Below are 18,218 nucleotides of genomic sequence, written 5' to 3' on the forward strand. Positions count from 1 at the left end.
CTTTAGAATTCCCACAGTTCAGATTGGCACACAAATCCAAATCTGTTTCTCAAGTGTCACATGAATATCTAAGCAAAGGGGACGCATTTAATCCGTGCCTGCACCATTTTGAGTTATGTAACTCTTGTTAAGGTGGCATGGCAGTGATAAAAACAGAAGAATAATCACGACTCTAACCTGTCACTTTAAAACTGTTATGATCAAATAGGATAGACAAACCCGGGGTGGCTTTTTACCCCCCCCCCCCCCCCCCCCCTACAGAAGTACACAAGATAAAAGAAAACACAAACCATCAATTCTGTTCCATCAATGTCATAATGTCAACATGCGAACATGCTCACACTCACAATGCTAACATCCTGATGTTTAGCAGGTATAATGTTGATCGTGTTCACCATATTAGTTTAGCTTGTACAAAGCGTTGGACAAATTGAAGTTCTAACCTGATGATGAAATGAAAAGGAGGAGCCACCAAAGTTATTGTAGTTCATCCTCTGGGGATTTTGAATATCTGTCGCTACATTCATGGTGGTCGATCCAGTAGTTGTCAATAGATGTTTCACAGATAGAGGAAATGTCAGGGGGTCACCAAAGTCAGTAGGCTCTTCTCTGGGGATCATAAATGTCTGTACAAACGTTCATGTTAATCCATCCATCAGTTGTTTGGATGTTTCAGTCTGGACCAAAGTGGTGGACCAACACACAGGCCGACGGACTCTCATGGAAAAGGGCAAAGCCAACAGCGTGGCTAAATAGTATGAGTAGGTTAATCAGCAATAAAAGAATTAGTCACAGTATCATACACACACCTTTTGGCTCCTGCAGACTCTGCAGTACTTTCACTCCCCCAGTAGCATCCACGCCTGGTGCAATTGTTTTAAATGACCCTGCTCAGTCAAGAGTTGAGAGCAAATCTCCATCAATTATGTATCTATGTGGGCATGAATAATTCATCAGAGGTGTCCTATATGATGGAATTATGCAATTTTGGGCGTCATGACACGTTTCAGTGCAGATACACAGCAGAAATGGCCTCTGTTCCTCTGAACACATGACACCCGTCTCATTCATCGACTGCCCCATCAGCTTTCCTCCACTTCATAAAGTGCAGACCTCAGCCCGGCGGTCCACATGTGTCTGTCTGCTGAGGGTCACTTAGGCATTAGGATTCATTTAAAAAAAACTGAATTTTATATGATATTATGGGTTGTTTGTAATGAATATTAAGATATGAACTCTAACTAACTTAACTGTGTGTATTCAGATACACAATGTTTAAGTAATGTTTTAGCTACTGTTACATTTTTAAAGAAACCTTGTGCATTATGGCCTGCTGGGGGGCGCTATTCTTAAATGTCAAATTACAAATGCTAAAAGGCAACGGTGTTTGTCGTTGGCTGCCTGCATCACTTATGGGGGCTGACATGTTTCACTTGCTCTCTTTTGCGTGGATGACCATCAGATGAATAATTGAGCATAAGATAAGAATCTTAGCATTTCCATTTAGTTATTATTCCTGTTTCCAGACTTACAACACGCACACACACACACACACACACACACACAGCTCACAGTAGCTGCTTCCATGAAGAGAAAGACCTCTAATGTCATAATGTCACCAGCATGCAAACAGACAGTTTGCAACTTAAAAAAGACAAGACTCAATATGCTGTTTGTTTTTTATTCTGTGTTTGCATGACTGGATCTTTTTTAATTACAGATACAACCAGTCTATTTCCAGTCCAGGGGGACCACAGTGTGATCGCTAACAGGCATTGTTCTGCACTCAGAGTGATGGTGGTGATGGTGGTGGTGGTGTGTGTGTGTGTGTGTGTGTGTGTGTGTGTGTGTGTGTGTGTGTGTGTGTGCTCCCCTGGGACCTTGGTCCTTTAATTTACAAGATCACTGCTATAACGGCCCGCTTCACCGTCGTCTTTAGGGTGTCTCTAGGTGCAGCATGACGGAGATTTACTCAATGGAAGTGAGAAGGGTCGGCCTGTGTGTGTAAGTCAGGGAGAGAGAGAAAGCTGTGAGCAGGGCTAAGCTGAGATTTCCCACATTGTGATGAAGAGTGTAATTACAGCAGAAAGAGCAGGCATATGGCGCTGGTGCAGATGTGTTTGCATAGTGCACTCAGCTGGGGCTGGCTCATTACCAGAGAGGGAGGGGAGAGAGAGGGGGGAGCAAGGGCAATCCCTGGCTTTCCTCTCTCTGGTGCGTGAACAAGCCTGCTTTAGGAAGAGCGATAAGCTGCTTCCTCACCTTCCTAGAAGGCTGTTGTAGGAATAAAGTGCTTATTTAAATGTGTGTGTGTGTGTGTGTGTGTGTGGGTGTGGGTGTGTGTGTGGGAGACACTGCGCTGCTCCCCCCCCCTCCTACTTCTTCACCACGCCACCTTTGTTGTCCACGTTGACAGGTATCGTGGTCTCTGAGGACTCAATGGCCGGCATGATCAAAGGAGCCTCCACGGTCAGCACCCCCTCAGGAGACAGGGTGGAGCTCACTTTCTCAATGCTAGCTGATGAAGGGAGGCTGGAGGGGGAGGGGGGGGGGAGAAAACACGATGAAGTTATGAGTCGAACAAATCACTCCAGTGCATTTACAAAGAGCTCCGGTGCTGATGAAAGAAGCATCACCGCCGCTACTTAAACAAAGACTGACTGAAACATTAATGCCTGAGTCACCCTTGGGGGGGGGGGGGGGGGGGGTAAAATCAGATCCAAGACGAGCTCGGCTTGTCTTCTCAGTGTGTGCGCTGTGGCCCCTGGATGGCAGCAGAGTCCTACGGAGCTACACACTCAGACAGAGGCGGGATGAACGCTGGGAGGTGGAGGCTGCTGCTGCTGCTGCTTTTCAGAGCATGAAATTCAGCTATCAGCCCTCCACAGGCTGGACCAACCCAAAACTAAAGACACTCACGGCAGCAAAGCCACATTAGGAGAATCACAGGGATCTGAAGCCAGCCTGAGAAATGCATTTCCTCCATGAAAATGCCCGGCAAAGCCTCCATCAAACAGCCACAGCAAAGCCATTTGAAGAAGAAATCTGTTAGTCTTGAAGTGAGCTGTTGACATATTGCATGGCCAGCAGCTCCCTTTCATCCAACTGGACTGCAGACGTGTAAAAAGTGATCAAAAACAAAACTAATTTTGTGTCAAATGTTATTCTGCAAGTTTATTCTTTAATAAAGACTGAACTTTAAAACATTGGGGCTACTTACGTGTATTTCCTGGTGAAGGTTCTGGACACAAAACCGTGCTCGTCCTTCCTCTCCTCGTGCTTGCCTACGGACACAGACAGCACACTTTTAACTGAAACGTGTGTGAACTATTATACCTTATAACTATTATTATAATCAGTGCCTGATATCTATAACTCCATTTGTTTTTAACATTTAAACGAAACTACATTCAGTATTTTGAGGATTCTCAACATCTAGATGATGTTCAGTTGGTCTTTTTCATTTTGTCTTGTCATGGCAGAAAACGCACACGTGTAACTATGAATCATTAATTATGGCTCAATTCAAGTATGTCACAAAAAAAGCCATTACGTTGAGTCAGCATACACAATACCAGGACCGTGGAACCAGTACACCTAAATGGAATGCAGCCATGATTCGTTTGATTAATTACACCTGTGGTCATGGTTAGGCGTAGCAGAGATAACTGATTGGGGTTGGGGATAAGGTTTGGCTCAGATTTAGGTAAGGGGAAACAGACCTCAACACAATTATTCACTTTCTTGCTGAGCTAGATAAGAAGATTGATACCCCTCTCCTGTCGTTACACCAAATATGAAGCCAGCAGCTAGTTAGCTTAGCATAAAGACTAGGGAACAATATCCATCTACCAGCACCTCTGAAACTCACTAATCATCACGTTATATGTGTATAAAAGTGTAAAAACCTCATGTGGAGGTGCTGTTAGGAATATTTTGTTAGTTTTGGACAGGTGTCCAGTCCTTATGCTAAGCTAAACCGGCTCCTGGCTCTAGCTTTATATTCATTGTTATTTAGTGGTTTACCTCAACCTCACTGTAACTTCACTGAGCAGTCATGAGGGTGGTATCGATCTTCTCATCTAACTCTTGCCAAGAATTCCCAAAGCTATACTGTATGTGTGTTTGTAACATGTGATATCGCAAACAATACAATGACTATGTGCTGTTTGACTTTGAGGAGGCTTTGTGGGGGTATTTTGACCTTTTAAGGCTCCCACACATGTAGCCACAGCCACAGCAGCCTTAGAGGACCCTCACCAGTCTCAATCAGGTCCTGTCAGTCTCTCAGAGGCACTACGATTCCTGGCTGTGATGTTGAAACATTGCCCTTCATTCTGGCTACATTAATATGTTTGTTATGACAACGGGCTGATAAAGGTTGCTGTCCTCGGGGAGCTGTCCCCTTTACAGCAAGACGACACTGCCAGTGTGAGTGTCACTGGCACAAAGAGGTTGCACTTTGGTGTGTATACAAAACTCTCGCTAAAGCCGATAATCTTAAATATCATAACATATCATCCCTCTTCTCTGGTGACATATGAGGTACATGAGGTGGCAGTTGCCATTTGCATCCTGTGCTTTGTTTATCTATACTCAGTCTCTCAGCAGTGAGGCCATAGTCAAGCCCTGAACCCTGGGCCTGGACAAGATCCAACAGTCCTTTTAAAGAAGCAGGCTCACGTGGTGAGTCACGGTTAAGCCCCCTACTCTGGGAGCGTGATTCTTTCTGAAATGGCAGGCAGGCAGAGAGGCTGACACTGACTCAGAGAAAAGGGAGCTGGAGGCCTCAGAGAGCTAAGCTATTAAACGATCCATTCCACACACATTTCTTCAGGTTTGTCCATTTTGCTTTGGTCCTTCACAAGCAGGGACGGACAATGAAAACATTTCATGGCAAGAGGCAGAAACAGGCTGTGTAATAAAACACTGTGCTCATCTGTGAGCTGCTGCAAAAGTCGACTCCCACATGTTGAATCGTGTGTTGTTTTGCATCTCGCAGGCGTGCAGCCAAAAGCCCCCGCCCTCAGTATATTGTCTCAAGATATTATGTAACACTGCAGCAATGCATCTGGCTTATGCTTGACCTAGCAAAAATGTTTCCTGCCTTTTTATATTGTTTCTTTGTAGAGCACTGTAGCAGTTTTGTCTTATACAGGGAAGAGACAAACCAAGTGAGACGTTCTGTTATCCTGCACATGGGCACATTCTCAGGTGTTAATACGTTGCTGTTGGATTGAGTGGCCCAATCAAAGACAGGCTTCCCCTGAGAGGAAATTACCTTCAACACCTCAGGTTTTTAGTCTACGAGGTTATGGAAATACTGCGCTCATTGAATCAGCATGCAGTAGGTAACAGGAGAGTACAGACAAGGGCTCAGTGAAGGAGAAATTAGAGCTCACCAGAGATTTCCACCACACCATCCTTGGTCTTCACCACCAGCTCCTCGGGTGAGAAGTGGTTGACGTCCAGGGACACCTTCCAGTTGTCTTGGGTCTGCTTGATCTCTGACATGCCGCTGCTCACCTGGCGGGACAGGGCACGAGCCTGCTGGGCCATAATGGCGCCTGGGTACATCATGGGAGTTTGGGGAACCATGTGGGTGTGGGGCATCATGGAGCCCATGTCCGGGGCCAGGATGGAGGGCCGCAGGTACCCCGGCCAGTGGGTGCTGGGGAATGTGGAGAAGTCCTCCGGCAGGGCCGGCATGCCGAAGGCCTGGTCGAAAATGCGGCTGTTCTGGTGCCAGTCCCGGAATGGGTCCCAGCTGGGGGTGCGGAGCAGGGTGAAAGGAATACGTCTCTCTGTCATGGCTGCTGTGTTTAGGCGGCAGAGGAGTGTTGCTGTAGTGGAGAGCTGCTGGCTGCAGATGAAGAGCCCTTTGGCCTCTCTGGAAATGTTTTCCCAACGTGCTGTCTGCCTCTCAGCTGAGAGCTTTTATACACACTGACACCACCCCTGTCAACAGAGCCCACCCCTCTGACTCAAGCCCCCCCAGCTCACACCCCCAACATGTTTATGGAAAGTACTAGAGAATCTATTTGTGGCAGGCGTAGCACTCGAATGGAATCCAACAGGAAGGCCCTCCCCAGCAGCAGCTGCCTAGTGCACTGTTAAACCTGCTCCCCTTGCTACGTGTGTAACCCCCCCCCCTCTCCAAAGAGCCAGAAGAATCTGGGAGGCTGCCTGGAAGTGAACCGGGCCTGCTGATCACATACACTCAGACTTAGATAAGACTAACATGCTATTTCTGACATGGCTCTGGATAGGCCACGATACACAGTGCAGGCAGGGCCGAGCCTGTATAATGACACTAATGAGGATGCTGTGTAGGAACACATAATATACACCACCACAATATTCAGCTTCACAACTGGCTGTTATCAGATCAGTGTCAGTGACGTTTTCTGCAACACCCCATGTTATTAACGTCTCAGACAGGGAATTAATAAGCTGTGGTTTCTCAAAGCGACTGACAGCCTGACACAGTCTGTCAGTCGTGTGGATTCATTGTATGTCACAGATGTGTTCCTACCAACTTGGCACTCTCATGTTCCGCTTTTGGAAACATTGTCACTCGGCGCTTATAGGATCCAGCTATGATGCGAGTCAGAGGGTGCACAGACTCCTTACAGACCGATTCTGTTTCCTTCGGTATAACAGTTCACTTCAGAATGAAAATTGGACACCATTTCCACAGAATCAAACAAAACAAAGAAGAAGAATGAATTGAGAATAAATGAAAATAATTTGAAACCATCACCTCAAAAGCAAAACCTGAATCTGTAGGTGTGTCCTCTTTGAATACAATGTTATTGCTTTTGCTGTCACGTTTTTCACTTTCATTGTTCCAGTCTTTAGTCACACGTCTAACACAAAGCTTTGGTGGGTGGGTGGGTGGGTGGTTGGGGTGGGGGGGTTACATCCCCATTAGTCAACACGTTTTATATTATTTTATTTGAAAATGTTCCCGTTTCTCTGCTCAAGACTTTAAGTGGTGTTAATTATAATTAATTTCACTCTTTAGCTTATTTCATTGATTTTGCTTCGTCCTCATTGAAACCAACATATTCCCACAGGGTTATATGATATCGCAGCAGAAGTATATATCTAGTCCGGCAGAGCCGGAGAACATTCTAGCCCATTCTTGCGAGGTTTAAAGTTTTCAGTCCTGGGTTATCAGGTACTGGAAGGTTCTCATCAGCACCACCTGTAGGGAAACATATCATCATATCAGTGCCCCTGAAGTCATTAAGACCAAGAACAACATGAGAGTATACTTATTTCCCCATTTGTTTCTGTTTATTGTCAGTTATAATAACTTGTACACTACAAAGAATGACTTGCAGAACCAAAGGGGCAATGCTATACTTGGAATAAATTAACAAGTTCGCAGAGTATCATAGTTGGGTTTAGTCTGGTTACACTGGGAATGCAACACCGTGCGAGTGACGTGAGACTGGACGAATGGTAAGGAAGACTTAGGGTGATCCCTGATTGCATCGCCAGTCTGTTTACAGAGCCTGCTGGTGTCTCTGCTACGTTAGTTCACATCACATACATTCTCTTCCTGAAGCTGGAAACCAGGGGACCTCTGACAGGGATGGTGCGGCCCATTATACTGGGCATCAGAGAAACACACAGTAGAGTAGGAGATGTTTCGGTTCCGCTTGAGGCTGATACCTCGCTCCTCAATACAGGCAGAGCCACAATAAAAGGCTTGCATTAAAGTGAACCATTACAATAGGCCGGGGACGCCCTAATGGCAGTCGTGGGAGTGACTGCGGGCGAAGACTCGGTTCCACTGGCTAAAATCAGAGTGCAGTGTCTCTTCACCCTGCTCGCTAATCTGATAGCGATAGTAAGCCTTCGCCACAATGACAGACAGATTTTGTGTGTAACACGGACACATACAGAACATTTTCAAATGGGAATACGTCTGCAGCAATCTCATCTTCAAAGCATGATCCAACTGCTTTACTGCTCCGACTGATAAATAAATTAAATAATAAATAACCCGATAAATAAACGAATAAATACAGTAGGATAATAAATAGCTGTGGTCAACACAAAAGTGTGCATGGAAACCTTTTGCAGACAGCTTTCTTGCACAGTACCACACAGCAGTGGTGTACACATAAATAATTACCTCCCTGGTTGTTGCAGTGGAGGTACACACACACACACACACACACACACACACACACACACACTCTCTCACACAGTCAGGATTAACAGAGTCAACATAATAATTTAAACAGGGAAGAGAGTAAAAGTACATAATACATAGTTTTTTGCTTCCTTCTCATTCACCTCTGTATGCAGGTGGCTGACATATTGTACATGTCGGGGGGGGGGGGGGGGGGGGGGGGCAGGTGCTCTCCTTTCGAGCAGCAAGTCTCTCCTGATGCATCATGCGAAACGAACCTGCTCAAACTAGATGGAATATACAGTGCATAGTTTACAAAGCCAGAACTTAAAGAGAGTTTTACATCTATACAGACAAACCTATACAATACCATTTCATCATAAAAAAAAAGTTCCTTTTCTTTTTTGCTTCCCATGTCATCCGCCGGCTTCTCTTTTGTTCTCACTTCAGTTGATCTCTGTGCTTCGATGAGATGGAAGTCTTTGGGAAGATGAGTACATGATGGGGGGGGGGGGGGGGGGGGGTCAGATTTTTTGAAATGTACAGTAAGCTGTTGACGTGTCCTCTTTTTGTCTTCTACTCAGCTCCTATTGTTAGGATATATATATACATATATATATTTTTTATATAGTATATGTAGCTTTTAATGAATTCATTTTTGGTTGCTTTGTGGAAGAAGAGAAAGAAAGTGCTAACATACAGCAAGATTTGTTCTTTGGGCTTTACCAAAATAAATTTGGACGTGTGGCAACCCATTTCCATTAATACCTTGTATGTGTGAAGACATGAACAGTGACAGCCAATTTCATAGTAATGTGCTCTATCAAAATACATTTCTCCTCTTTGATCCAGGCTCTGCATTAAAGAGAGATGATGGTCTAGGGTCGAGGGCCCTGGACTGTACAGCGGTGCGGGCACCGTCAAGGGCTTGTTAAACATACATCATGACTGAACCGGAGCACAGCGCATTTAACAGGACTCCTCCTCGGTTTGTTTTCGTTTCCCTTCCCGTGCCGTCTGCTGCGCTCAGAAGCCGGGGCTGTCGTAGCTGCTGCGGCTGTAGTAACTGTGGTGACTGCGGGAGCGACTCCTGCTGCGGCTCCAGCTCCGGCTCTGGCTGCGGCTCCGGCTCCAGCTCCGGCTGCGGCTCCGGCTTCTGCTGTGGCTTCTGCTGCGGCTGTAGCTGCTGTAGCTGCGGCTGCGGCTGCGGCTGGACCGCGACGGACTGCTGTCGTAGCTGGACGACGAAGGACTGGGCCGGTAGTACGGGATGGGCCGCTTCCGAGCACTGTGGGGAGGAGGAAGGGGGAGGATGACGGACAGTTGGAGGAGTTAGTGTCGCGGTCAGGTATTTATCTGACTGACGTAAAACACGTGATGGATTAAGACAGAATTTGGTTGGTTGACAGCAAATCAGTGTTAGGTTACAGGTGTGGAAGACTTATGATCAGTGCAGGATCTGAAAGAGAGCAGCTATATGGGTTAAAGAAAGTCCAAGCTGTTCAACCACACACACACACACACACACGCACACACACACACACACACACACTCGCAGTGTAATTGCACGCACATAGCAGAGAACAGCATGTCGTTAGTTTAAGCTTAAGCTTAGATTGCCTTGTTAATAGCCACCCTGGAAGTGTTTCCTGTAAGGTAATTAGCTGTTAGTTCCCAAAAGAACCTCTTCTTCTCAGTGGAGGCCAACACCCAGAAAAATCAACAGTCAACAGTGCGGGGAGAGATAAACGCTATCAAGGTGTCCCTGCTGCTGCAAGGTGTGTGTCACCTTGTCATTTCAGCAGCATTGGAGATTACTCAGCCTTAGCTTTTGTCTTCAGTATCTGACGTGGGAATATGGGAGGGATATCCCCTGAAATAAACCTTGATAGCATTTTAATCCCTGTGTTACAACATTAGTGCATAACCGCAGTGAGGTGGAGCTTTAGAGTTGGTGTGAGTTTCTTTGTGTCAATTTCAGGAAGGAGATGGAGGAGCAGAAAGAGGACAGGGAAAAAAAAAACCAGGAGGCCAGGTTTACTCAGGGGACCTCTGATGGTTTGCTGTTCAGCCGAGCTTCAGGAGTCAGACTAGCCGGATCCTGCTGCTGCACGGCAACTGTTACCAGGGTAACTAGCCCGCAGCAGCTCAGTTCAGCAGCATCCCGTTGTCTTGGCACCAGGACCTTTAGGACTGACAAGGCACACACATTTCACCCATGTCTATTCACACTTGTATGAGAAGTTTGAGAGGTTTATTTTCCTCAGAGATGTGGGAGTTTTCTCTTTATGTTTTAAAAACTAACTACAAACTACACTTCAAGTGCAACAAACCTCAAAGACGTTTCTATGGGAAAAGATCAAACGATAAATAAGACCCCGGCTCGCTATCAACATAGTTCAAATGTAAAGCTTTGATGACTCCAGTTTTATATATATGATATGTTGACTGTTATTCAAACATATTTTCATCAGCTTGGGGGGGGTACATGATACAAATCTGATCATATTTAATGGAAACAATACCTCCCAAACAAATCGGTACATCAATAAATGAAGAGATCAAACAAACTAAATACTTAATTGGAGAATACAATACATATTTCCCTTGGCTGTTGTAATCCTACTTCAAGTCTGTATCGACTTTATGCCCTTATTAGTACGTACACTCCGATGCAGTCCAAAAATAAACCCTCCCTTCATGAAGGTTATCACGTTCAGCTTTTGTTGGAACTGTTTTAGAGAGGTGTTGATTCACCTGTATGTGTTTCTGTTGTTTAGCCGACCCTTAACACCTGACAGTGAAAGCACATCACAATTCAACAGCACCACAAACTACATCCTGCAGACTGAAAAAAGTACTTCCTCAGCATGTTTTCAGGGTCCAAAACAACAAACATTCAATCTGTTTTCATTTAGACTTAATATTTTCCAACGTTAGACGGTAAACATGGAATATCTATCTATCTATCTATCTATCTATCTATCTATCTATCTATCTATCTATCTATCTATCTATCTATCTATCTATCTATCTATCTATCTATCATGTCTCTCTTAACAATATTTTTGTTTGTATTTGTTTTATTCATAATTACTATGGAAACCACAACAACCAATTTCATCATAATGTGTTAATAGTTGATTGCAGGAAATAGCATTTTCAACTTCATCGCTGTAGGAAAGTCCACGTAGTAAGTGATCACATGTCCAAATGGAAATCTTAAACGTATCAGGAGGAAGTTTGTGATGCTGGACAGCTGCGTTACCTGGTGATCCTGCGAGCCTCCATGAAGCTGGGTGAATCTCTTCTCCTTTTGCGGATGGGCGAGTAGCTGCGCGAGCGGCGGCGAGCTCGGCTGTCGGTGTCAGAGCGGTTAGGGCTGTCCCTCTCTCTGCATGACACACAGAACACCATCAGAACAACGACAACAAAGCACATGAGCTCAAGATACAACTAGAAGCTGAAAGAAAAGAAGTGTGACAGAGGACCAGGTCTCACCTGGAGTTGTTCTGCCTGTTGTGTGGGGACTTGGCCTTGCTGGGGCCCCTGTCTCTGGAGGCCGAGCGCGAGGATGAATGCCCGCTGCTCCAGGAGCTGCTGCGCTGTCGGAGGTTGGTTTTGCTCCGAGACTCCTCTTTCTTCCTGGCCGACGTGTGCGAGTGGCGTCCTGGAGATGCCGATGGGCTCCGGTGGTGTGCCTGACCCCGACTGGTGCGGTGGTGACGCTTGGAAGAGTGGCCACCTTTTGTCCTGGGGTAATTGGCAGTATAATACAGCAAATGTCAAATGATCCTCTCTTAATGGCAAGAGTTGGGTAAAGTGGGAAGTTCCAGGAGTGACAAGACACTGAAAATGCAGGCTACATGAAGTCCTATGTGCTTACTTTCTCTGGTGGCGAGAGTTCCTCCCTCTGTGAGTGTGGTTGTGCTGGGAGTGGGCAGAGTCGCTGCTGTGAGCGGGGGAGTGGGAGCTCTTATTCTGGCCTCTCTGGCTCCCTCTCCTCCCTGACGTCTGGCCTACAGCTGTGTTCCTGCTATCCACACTCCCAGCCTCTCCGGCTGCGCACATCTGTCCTGCCTGGCTCCTGCTGGGGGCGCTGTGGAGCTTGTGCGCTCTTAGCAGAGTGGACTGGACGCCTGCAGAGCTATCAGTCAGCAGACGGAGCTTCTGTAGAGAAACGATGACCAACAAAGGAAATAAAAGAAAAAAAAAAACAAGAAAAAGGACAAAAAGAGCATTAGAGTGTTTTCAGGCTGGTGATTGAGTGCTACGGTGTACTTGCCAAAAGAAGGTAAACATCTAAAAGAAAAAGATCTAGGTTTTCTCCATATGGCTTATAGATAGTCCTCTATGGTGCAGCGCATGCAATACTTGGCATGCAAAACCATAATGAGTTGATCGCAAAAACAAACAAAAAAACTAGGAGAAGGAGGAAGAGAGGGAAAAAAACAAAACAAAACTGTGAACCAAATAAGTTTAAGAGCAGAGGCAGAAAGTACAGAGCTACAGATTTTGTATAGTAGAAAAAGAGGACTTCTTCAGTTTTTTTTTTTTTTTTTTTGTTTTTTTTTAGTAATGGTTAAAAAAATGAAACAAAACAGAAAGAGAAGACAACTTGACGGAACATCACAGAAATGGAAGGAACAAAATAAAGATCACAATTATTGAATCAATCGAATCAGAAAACAAATCGTCAGCTACTCAATTTTCTCTTTCTGGATTTTTTTTTTCCTGAAGACAATTGCTGAGATGTGAACAGCGACCCATTTTCTTTGTTTTTTTTTTTTTTTAATGGTTACTCTTGTTTAACTCCCTTCTGGTTAACATCCACTTACCAATAAAGTGGTATTCCCTCCTTTAGTAGGTAAGGTATGAAGAAAAGGGAAAAGTGGGGCAACATAAGTGCATCATTAGATTCACAAAATGCAAGAGAAAAAGACACAAAACCCTTCCCTGCCAGTGACTCATGAGACAATGCATGGAAATCAATGGAAAAGAACTCAAAAGCAAAGAGGAAAACCACAATGTGCAGGGAATCCCTCACACAGAGAGTAAATCCTCTGGGCCCAGTCACCATCCTAAACATCAGAGAGCAACTGGCTGGCGAGAGTTAAAGGTATTTTCTTCACCATCTTTCTCTCCATGTGGTATCTACCACAGGGCAGCTGTTGTTTTACAGGTTAACTACCTTAGCTTCTACTGGTTACACTCATGGGCTCCTTGAGACGGGTCACAATAACCAACCTTTCTGTTAGTGTAGTTCCAGGGAGTTGTTGCTATATTACAACAGTGAGTGTTATAACTGAGATTGACCTGGGTTCAAGCACATTTTATGACAATCAAAGGTTATTTTGGGGGGGGGGGGCTTGTCTAACATAAGACGCCCAATAAAACATTTTGTCAGTGAAAGGTCAGCATAATTGCATCTAATCCATGTGATTGGATCCTTTGGGTTTCGAAAGTGAAAAGCTACTTTTAAAGTCATAAAAAGACTCAATTACCTTGAAGCTAGCAGTTTCCAAAATGACCACTGTCTTCAAGGATATGGCTGGCAAAATTCTGTATTTTACTTATTATATTATCACGAAAAAAAACAAAGCCAACAATGAACTGATCCTACCATAATAGCTTAATATAGCTTATTCCTTAGTGCCACGGAGCTCCATTGCTTTCCAAAATTATTACAGGCACGTCAGTGAGCTACACTGTTGCATCGGGTGACATGTTCATTCATTAGCATCAGCATGAACACGGGCACTGAAGTTTATTATTATTAGAGCACCAAATGTGTATTAATCCGCAACTGAAAGTAGTCCCCAACAAATGCACTATTTACTCCTGTTTGAGTGACATTTGTTAAAAACTACAGTGCCCAGATGCCTTATCTAGAGCCGCTAGCATGGCTCTATGGGTGGCAATGTCAGTCTGTCAGTCAGTTGGCTGGTCCACTTTTGGTCCAGACTGAATTATCTCAACAACTGTTGGATTCTTTCAATACTTTGGTTTTTAACCAAATACCTGCTAAACTAATGACATTCCCATCAGCATCAGCTGTACTTTTACTGTTTAGTGCTAATTAGTGAATTTTAGCATGCTAAAATGCAAAACTAAGATGGTGAACAGCATGTTAGCATTGTCATTTTGAGCACATTATTATTATTTATCAATATTAATATCATTATCACTAGCATCTATATGAAAAGTTTCCTGAGATAACGTCTGTTATTATTTGGTGCTAAATAAATAAAATTCAATCAAACAGATTTGGGGCTGAATGCCACAGACACAGTATTGACAGACCAACACATTGTTGTTTCGGCCTTTTCAAGGGATTTGTTCATAGTAAGAAAAACACAGAGTAAGCCAGCCTTATCCTATAAACTGTGTATGGTAGAGGGTGAGTTAAAACATGTTCCAAAGCTCTATTTTAAGCATTCAACAAAAATAGAACTTGGATAAGTGATTCAATAGGTGTTGGGGACTGAAACTTGTGATGCACAGTTGCACACTGCTTATTGTAAGCAGGTCAGAAAAGAGGGTAAATCTCCAAAAGGCGTTTTGTAAGAAACCACATACAGCTCGCTCTTCCGCATGCATTATCATGTGCTGTCTGAACGGTTTCCTAATCTAAGATACAACAAAAGCACCCGACTGGCAGAAAGTAGAGCCGTTCTCCGCTATAGAGAAGACAACTAAGCGATATAATAAGAAAACACACAACCACTGGTGCTTATGACAGTTGTTAGAAACAGTCGTGGAAATCAATATGGTGAAAATCATAAGACGCATGTACTAATTCACCGACAAACAGAGAGATGCTGGACAAACAGGAATGCATTCTACCAAAACAGAAAGAAAACAAAAGTGGAGAAAGAAATGGACATGGAAGATAGAGCGGGATACTGGACTTCAGAATGAAGTTAAGGAGGAAAGAGAAAAACCAGAGCTCTACGTAATCCAATCTTTTAAGAGTCAAATCATAATTGATGAAGTTAAATTAATTTGGTTAAAGACCATTGGTAAATAACAGGAAGAGAGCGAGAGAGAGAGAGAGAGAGAGAGAGAAAGAGAGAGAAACATTGACGTCACTCAGGCTAGGGTGCTTGTCACATTCTCATCTGCATAAAGATCACGTGCGTAGGCAAAGCATTACCTACCTTCCATTTCAATCAGTGACACGTATGCAATATCAACAAAAAAAAGGAAAGAAAGAAAAAAAGAAAAAAGGAGAAAGGAATGTTCTCCGCAGCGAAATGGGAAAAAGACAATGACCTCTTTTAGTATCAAAGCTACATATTGTGTCCAGAGACTAAGGAGAAATAAACAAACCAAAAAGTACAAAGAAAATAGAGGGGAGAAAAAGAAAAAAGAAATCCAGATGGAATTCAAATCAAACTAAAATTAGAAACAAAGGATGAGTCTATAAACTACATGATTTGCTTTGTCTTTTTCGCTTGTACAAATGCAGCTATATTTGTATCAAAATGGGGGGGGGGAAAGAATAGAGGTAAGCGGAGTTAATTGTCATATTAGTGGACATCCATGTAGAGTAGAGTAGCTAGAAGGGCGGGAGGGGGAGGGGGAGGAGGAGGAGGAGGAGGAGGGCATGCAGAGCTGGCAGATGTGAGAGATACGTGGGAAGAAAAATGCCAGGACAACAAGAGTGAGACGTGAGTCACACATGACACAGATGAACAGGTAGGAGAGGAGGGAGGGGGGAGGAGAGGGGGGTGTTAAAGAGTGTTGAAGGGGCAGTCACTGCTAAGATGGACAACTAAAGAGTCAGCACATTTGAAAGGGACCCCAGTCACATTTTGGCCTGGGTCTTCCTCAGTAGCAGCACCTCTCTACTCTGCACTTTTTGGACATCGGCCCAGCCTTCTTCCAGGCAATCTTTTTGATTTATTCATCACTGTAAACACAGGTACGGCAAGAGAGAGCCTTAAGGAGCTCCGTCAAATCGGCTGTTTGAACTGTTCGCGTGAACAGGGAGCTTGCTTTCAAAATGGCTTGGGTCCCTTTAAAATAACAATCATGTTCATAAATGTGTGAGTTGTCCTAGTTATTTTCAAGAGTCCATGTACTTGTGTTTGAAGTGTTTGAAGACATCCATTAATAATGAGCAAGAGGACGACTAGCCCCGTTTGGGACTGTCTCATTCGCTGTGTAGGAGTCCCGGATGCTTCCCATTGAAAAGCTTGGGGAAGCGGCTGTGTGTTGCCCTTTCTCTGAGGTGGGGGAAGTTAAGCGCACGTATTACCAAACTAGCCAGTGTGTCCTCATCCTTGAAGCCTTCTCTCTCGAAAAGCAGCAAGGAGCCCGTTTTCCACACTCGAAAACAAACTTGGGCCGGCTGCACTACCGTGTTTCAGAGAGGGCTTCAGCGGGAAGGACTAACTTGTTGGTTTGGCAAATGCACGTCTGCTTAACCTCTCCACCTCTGATAAAGAGCTGCCGTTTCCCAGAGCTTTTCTATGGGATCCAGGACCGTCTTCCACGCAGTGGATGAGACGGCTCCAAGCGGGGCTAGAGGACGACTACAGGAACACAAACTGAGATGATAGATAGACAACCAGAGCTGCTATACAGAAACATTTGCTAAACCACACAACTGCTGCAGTAAAATCAAACTCCCGTTGGATCCAGGATCTGTCACACATAACCATCCTCCTGTGCAAACATTTCAGTTTGGGGGATGAAACAAATACTTTTTGGTGGAGATTAACAATAGTGGCATCATCACCTTATGCTATAGAGATGCTGCTTAAAAAATGTGAGCCAATTAAATGCTCCTCTTTCACTACAGCCCAACTGAATGGCTCAAAAGTACAAAGATCAAACAGACCTCCCTTGCCATTCTCCACTGGCCTGAGCAGATAGAGTAGAAACAAATGTCAGGGACAGAAGAGATACTGCCACCTAGGGGCAACATGCACATCAACATGGTAAAGTAAAGCAGTAGAGAGGAGCATGAGTTTAACTCCTGGTGGTTTGGCAGGAGCTGTTGGACGCCTGGAGGAGAAGAGGATCTATCTGAGCAGAGCATGTGCTTGAGAAGAAAGACAACTGTATTGACAAGAAGAAACTATTACACATACCCAGTTAACCTACTTGGTCCGGTTCCAAAGCATTTGAGTGCTTTTTATATAAAACGAGACAGAAAGATTTGGGCATTTATTCATGGGTAAATACCACTTAAATTGATAAGGGAAAAAAACAGTAATGAATGAAATAAGCAGAAAGAGAGAGAGAGAGATCAGATGAGACCTCATAGACACATGCAAGCTGGAGTAGGAAATAGAAGACAGTGTTTACAGGGGGTTTGCAGCCCGTTTAGATGCTTATTCATCAGAGGAAGATTATTTTACAATCGCTCCCTTTGGTCTTTTGTTTTATTCCAACATAATGGCTCTGCTGCTACTGTAGCTCTAATGATCCATTTACAGTATGGAAGAGCAAAGCTGTTTCCATAATAACAGAAAGTGATTCAAAACTCATCACAGGCAGTGTCTTTTAGGTAATCAGAGACTAACAGTGGTTCTTTTCAAAACAAACAAGGAGCAGTTCCAAATTGAACCCGCAGAGAGGAGTGTGATTTATAACACCTCAGGAGCCTATTGTGCACAGTATGTAGGGCTGTGTTTGATTTTAAGAGAAGAGCCGTTCACCCTGTGTCTGGCATGATGTGGATTCAGTTGCTGCACGCCACAGTTTTAGGACACAGCTCGCCCATATGAAAGATTTAAAATTCTTCAATAAAAACAAATGGCACAAAGAAATACAACGCGCTTTGTAAAATGTGTTTCTTTTTTTTATGTTTGCATTAACTCGGTCATAATCAAATGAAAAACACATGTCAAAAGGACAATTATTTGGCTTTTATTATTGACTAGCAGAGCAATATCTTAGTAGGAGATGTGTGTTTGGATTTCAGCTGGCAAAAACTGTTTACATTTCCAACAACGCAGGTGAGGGAGGTGTGTGTGGAGGCCAGTTGTCCTCCTCAGCTCCATATCTCTCCACGGCTCTGCATCTCACTGTATTCCCTAAGCCACGCCCACGTTTG

The 18,218-nt window shown here is 44.3% G+C and overlaps 2 protein-coding genes across 2 annotated transcripts in view; both read right to left on the reverse strand.

Annotated features, from left to right (window-relative positions):
- Nucleotides 1-1,667: 1,667 nt before the first annotated feature.
- On the reverse strand, nucleotides 1,668-5,892 carry hspb1 (heat shock protein, alpha-crystallin-related, 1). Its single transcript, XM_070917051.1, has 3 exons — nucleotides 5,403-5,892; nucleotides 3,221-3,284; nucleotides 1,668-2,532 (listed from the first exon to the last, which is right to left on the reverse strand). Exons 1-3 carry the CDS (start codon nucleotides 5,809-5,811, stop codon nucleotides 2,376-2,378), a joined length of 630 nt encoding a protein of 209 aa, XP_070773152.1. The 5' UTR covers nucleotides 5,812-5,892; the 3' UTR covers nucleotides 1,668-2,375.
- A 3,283-nt stretch (nucleotides 5,893-9,175) lies between these two features.
- Nucleotides 9,176-18,218, reverse strand: part of srrm3 (serine/arginine repetitive matrix 3) — a 32,007-nt gene continuing 22,964 nt past the window's right edge. Inside the window, exons 10-13 of the mRNA XM_070918068.1 lie at nucleotides 12,036-12,319; nucleotides 11,651-11,902; nucleotides 11,418-11,543; nucleotides 9,176-9,437 (exon numbers count right to left, since the gene is read on the reverse strand). Coding sequence (XP_070774169.1) covers nucleotides 9,176-9,437; nucleotides 11,418-11,543; nucleotides 11,651-11,902; nucleotides 12,036-12,319 — 924 coding nt within the window. The remainder of the gene's footprint in view (nucleotides 9,438-11,417; nucleotides 11,544-11,650; nucleotides 11,903-12,035; nucleotides 12,320-18,218) is intronic.

The sequence above is a fragment of the Enoplosus armatus genome, chromosome 13, assembly GCF_043641665.1.
Source record: "Enoplosus armatus isolate fEnoArm2 chromosome 13, fEnoArm2.hap1, whole genome shotgun sequence".
Classification (NCBI taxonomy): Eukaryota; Metazoa; Chordata; class Actinopteri; order Centrarchiformes; family Enoplosidae; genus Enoplosus; species Enoplosus armatus.